Source organism: Nothoprocta perdicaria, unplaced genomic scaffold, assembly GCF_003342845.1.
Source record: "Nothoprocta perdicaria isolate Ctin4 unplaced genomic scaffold, notPer1 scaffold_22, whole genome shotgun sequence".
NCBI classification, from domain to species: Eukaryota; Metazoa; Chordata; class Aves; order Tinamiformes; family Tinamidae; genus Nothoprocta; species Nothoprocta perdicaria.
In genome coordinates this window covers 6065328-6070465 of record NW_020455415.1, presented here as the reverse complement: position 1 = coordinate 6070465, position 5138 = coordinate 6065328, and the positions used below count along the sequence as shown (strand labels likewise).

At 41.0% G+C, this 5138-nt stretch overlaps 1 protein-coding gene across 2 annotated transcripts; it reads left to right on the top strand.

Moving 5' to 3' along the window:
- Positions 1 to 281: 281 nt before the first annotated feature.
- On the top strand, positions 282 to 5138 carry RLIM (ring finger protein, LIM domain interacting). 2 transcript variants are annotated; one of them, XM_026039060.1, is made up of 4 exons: positions 282 to 470; positions 1142 to 1225; positions 2083 to 3389; positions 3428 to 3485. In XM_026039060.1, the coding sequence occupies exons 1-4, from the start codon at positions 302 to 304 to the stop codon at positions 3428 to 3430; spliced, it is 1563 nt and encodes a 520-aa protein (XP_025894845.1). In that variant the 5' UTR covers positions 282 to 301; the 3' UTR covers positions 3431 to 3485. The 2 variants fall into 2 exon arrangements, with proteins under 2 accessions (XP_025894845.1, XP_025894844.1); XM_026039059.1 differs by having other exon boundaries at positions 2083 to 5138.

The following is a 5138-nucleotide window of genomic DNA, read 5'->3' as shown; positions in this document are numbered from 1 at the left end:
GTTATGGTTGATACTATTCCTTGTGTTCTCACTTGCTGTTTTGAGCATTTGATAGTTGCAGCTGTAGTTTTAGTTTGTGGTTCTTAAACTTCAGACTTTTTTGAGTGTGATTTCATTYGGGATTATGCAGCTTATCTTCTCTGAAACTTATTCTTAAATTCTAGAAGTAATTCATTTAGCCGATTAGCAGTGAAGAATGCAGTGCAATTTAAACTCCCCTAAATATCATGCTAAACTTCATTACCTTGGATGAAAGGTTTGTTTTCTCCTTTGTAGATCCTCTTCCACTTCYCTTGCCAAGATGGAAAGCTCAGATTCTAGTGATAAAGGAAACCTCGATCAATCGGAAGCACAACGCCAAAGTCAACTGGATCGGTTAGATCGAGAAGAAGCTTTCTATCAGTTCGTAAACAACCTGAGCGAAGAGGACTACAGGCTCATGAGAGATAACAATTTGCTAGGAACACCAGGTAGGTGATGCTCAGTTTTGTACTCCTTACTGGAGCTGCATGCAGGTGAAACGTGTCCTTTTACTCTTCTCCTGAATGTGTTTCACCAATTAGTTTTTTTTTTTTTATTGCTCTTGTCTTCCATGGTAGCTGTTTGCTCATTTGAATAATTTGAGGGGGGCACTAATTATTGGAGCAGCAATTAGGGTGAGATGAACTTAAGAGATATGGAAGTCTAGCATAATTGCAAGTTGATGGGAGCATACAGAGTTTACCTGGTTATGGCCTCTATTTTTGATTAAAAAGTTAATCTCTTGAGATGTGACTTCAACTAATGTAAACCATTTTCATACTTTGTGTTGCATTTATTTATTTATTAGATATTTAACTGGTATAGAATGAGGAAATCTGAATTGTAGAGGTCACAATCCAGAAAGCACTTCAGTATCCTGAATAGGTTGTATCTGTAAGATTCTTCAGCTTCAGTAAAAAAGGTACTTGAACCCGCAGTGTTGGGAGTGTCTGAACTCTTTGGCTACCTCATTATGTCAGGATTAGAAATTAGAAAAAAATGAGCAAAATGAGCAGTCACTTGTATCTTAGATTTTTCAAATGCAGTTTTGAGCTATGGATAATGCTTGCCATATATATGATTTGGAAATATTTTTGGAAAACTTTGCTTGTTTTCAAAGGTGAAATTACTGAAGAAGAGTTGCTGAGAAGGCTACACCAAGTTAAAGAAGGTCCACCACAGCAAAACAGTGATGAGAATAGAGGTATATACAGTATTTGTGAAAACTCTTAACTTTAGCGCCCCATACGGACCTTAACTTGAGTGCAGGAGTGGAACAAGTTAAGCCTAGGCAGGTGCAAGGTGAGCTTTGTTTCGAAACTAAGTGAACGTTATGTCTGATATCTGCTGCAGCGATCAGTTTGGGACAGATTTCACCCATAACACGTCTGTTACTTACATCAAGATAAAGTTTCTTCTTTCTTGCTTTATTTTTGTTTAGATTGCTTTCTTGTCTGTTTCATTCTGGGATGCTTCTGGCAATCCTGGTTTTTGTTTTGTTTCTCATTCTTCTTTCAAGGATGCTGTATTGTTTACGTTATCTCCCCACTGAAGATGTTGGTGGAGGACTCCTCAGGCTTGTCACTAGGGTTTATTCTTCAGTGAGTTGAGTTTGCTGTGAAGCTGTACTTCAAATGAAGGGTCAGAACAGACTTAGTTCTCTATTTAGCAGACATTAGCTTGGCAATGATGTAGGKTTTTTTGTGTTTTTTTTCCTTCCTTTTTCCTTCTCAAGCAGTTTATCAATTTGATGCATTGTGGTGCTAGATACCTGGTTGACTTTCCATTTACTTATGATAGATAATGTGTGTTGTTCTGTGGCTTGTTTCTTGTATGACCACTACAGCCTCTCTGTACGTAGTAGAAAAATGTCCACTCCTGTTCCCTTAAAAGAGCTCTAGCAGATGAGACTTGATGTTACAAGTGAAACACAATAGTGCATGATAGGATTAAGCACTTTTAGCTATCACTTATTAAAGTGAGTAATAATGTTCTTGGAAAAAAATCACTCCAAAATTAGCTCAGTACTCTAATTTTGGTAGTTCCCTGTCTTTTTCACAGGTGCAGAGTCCGCAGAAGATGTTTCAAACGGAGACTCCATAATAGACTGGCTTAATTCAGTCCGACAGACTGGAAATACAACGCGAAGTGGTCAGCGAGGAAACCAGTCTTGGAGAGCAGTGAGCCGGACTAACCCAAACAGTGGTGACTTCAGATTCAGTTTGGAAATAAATGTCAACCGTAATAATGGGAACGCAAATCCAGAAACTGAGAATGAGCCATCTGTAGAGCCTTCCAGCGGGGAGGATTTGGAAAACAGCCAAAGTGACTCTGAAATTCCAAGGTCTGAATCGCCATCCACAAGGCGGCCTGGATCAGAAAGGAGCRCGTCCGAGGAGCTAACAACTGAGGAAGCCTCTCCTCCTAGAGGGCAGAGGAGAGCAAGAAGCAGGAGCCCAGAACAGCGGAGAACACGGGCTAGGACTGATAGAAGTAGGTCACCTATTAATCCAGTGAGTGAGACTCCTCGCAGGGCTCATCACAATACATCATCTCAAACACTTGACCATTCCTCAGTGAATGAGGCTGAGGGAAGTTCTAGAACTAGGCAGCACGTGACCTTAAGGCAGCATACAGTGGGGACTGAGGTGCCAAGTGAAAACGCAGTTCTGTTTTCAGCCCCTGAAACGAGACCTGCTCCTCAAGCAGCAAGTTCTTCAGAAACTAATGGCAGCAGCGAGTCTGCGACCCCTGGGCAGAGGCCTCCCACTATAGTACTTGATCTTCAAGTGAGGCGAGTTCGTCCYGGGGAGTATCGGCAAAGAGACAGCATAGCCAACAGGACGCGGTCCCGGTCCCAGACGCCCAACAACACGGTCACTTACGAAAGCGAGCGGGGAGGGTTTAGGCGCACGTTTTCACGGTCCGAGCGGGCTGGAGTGAGAACTTACGTGAGCACCATTAGGATTCCTATCCGTAGAATCTTAAACACGGGCTTGAGTGAGACGACGTCAGTTGCGATTCAGACGATGCTAAGGCAGATCATGACAGGCTTCGGAGAGTTAAGTTACTTTATGTATAGCGATAGCGACGCGGATCCTAGCGGCCCYGCTCCAAATCCGAGCGCGGATGCTTCCGAGCCGCAGAACGGAGGCGGTGGTAGTTCGAGCAATGAAGGTACAGACACGAGCTCAGGGGAGGTGTATGAAGGTGGCAATGAAGGTGGTTCGACATCGGGTGTTAGGCGAGAAGGGCGGAATACTAGGGGCTCGGTCACGTTTGAAGAAAGTGGTTCACTACCATTCCTTAGCCTGGCACAGTTTTTCCTATTAAACGAAGATGACGATGACCAACCAAGAGGACTCACCAAAGAACAAATTGATAACCTAGCAATGAGGAATTTTGGTGAGAGCGATGCCCTGAAAACCTGTAGCGTGTGTATTACAGAATACACGGAAGGCAACAAGCTTCGGAAACTGCCTTGTTCCCACGAGTACCACGTCCACTGCATCGACCGCTGGCTATCAGAAAATTCCACTTGTCCCATTTGTCGCAGAGCAGTCTTAGCTTCCGGTAACAGAGAGAGTGTTGTCTAAAAGAGGTCTGAATTCCTGGCCAAACAGCTAGTGTAATAGTGATGGGCAAAGAAGTCACTTCCTTTATGGCCACTTTTTGAGTGGTACCTAAATGTATAGTAATGACTTGGAGTGAATCTTCTCTCATGAAAGCATTTTCTGAATTATAGCTTTTAAAATTGAAGCATTTCTTTAATTAGGGTTTTCAAGGTCTAGTCAGTTTGTGATAAATATCACTTGTCCAAAGACATCCACCCATTTAAAAGTATTTTTTCATTATGAAGACTATTAAGTTCTTCCCCTGCCCCCCAGGCCAATAAGCATCTTGTCCTCAAGCTTGTACTTACGAGGAATTCTTCTGAGAAGTCATCCCGGCTAAATGTACGTGAGTCGTGAAGGATTTTTTTTGCAAGAGATCTAGCTACCCGACTGAAAAAATAATATGAACTTAATTGCACACTTGAACATACTTTTAATTTTCATACTGGGTTAATATTGGACATGTCTGTGTAAATAACACTAATGTTAGCCCTTTCCCCATCACTATGGCACGCTGTAGGATGAGCTGTTAGCTTAATTGGGATATTTATCTTGTTGTGGAAATATAAGAATTGCCTATGCTTGTTTAAATAAAAAAAAATCTGTTTTAAAATTGTAAAGCTTTTTTGTAGAAGCTCAGTACTTTTCCAATGCACTGTTGTACTAATGCATTAAGAATTAAAATTGTACCATGCTTAGAAATCGAGGTTGCTTTTCATACAAAACCCACCACACAGAGAGCAAACTAAAATACGAGCTGCTTTTGTAACTGTGTACCTGTCAAGAGCAGTGCATATCTGTAATATTTATGTGAACAGCTACTGTAATATAAGAACAGTTGAATTAGACATCTTAATTGCATTTAAAAATGGAAATTAAATGTTATAATTGCGGTGTTTTGGCTCAGTAATGCCACCAGAAAGATGATAAAAATTAGAAACTGCTCTAATGACTGGTTATTTCTTTGGCTACTAATATGTAATAATACAAATGGGTATGTCCCAGTTGATCAGTAAGAATTATGCCCAATTTTTATCAAAACTTTTTTTAAGGTTTGAGGCAACTCTTCGTAACTCTTCAGCAGATAAATAATGACAGGTTTTCTCTCTCTCTTTTTTCCTCTAGTTCTCCACGAGGTTCAATCATATGGGTACATTCTGGATCTGGTAGTGAATGTGCCGATAGCCAGTGTTAGTAGCATGTGACTAACGTGCCACAGAAGAGTAATTCTAAGTATTAACTGGAAAGCAGGTCAATGATTAGAGTGTAAACTTATATTTGAAATTTCTAATTGATTACTGTAGTACACTGCTGGCCATGGGCAACATGCACACAAAAAAAGCTCTTTATACTCCTGTTGTATGGAGATTAAAACTGGTTAAGTTTTCCATTAAAAGTAAGTATGTGACATATTAATGGAGAATTGGAAAATGTACCTCAGCACTCATCAGTGTCAAGGGCAAGCTTCTCCTTGCCTTGTCCATGGGCTATTTAAACTATTCT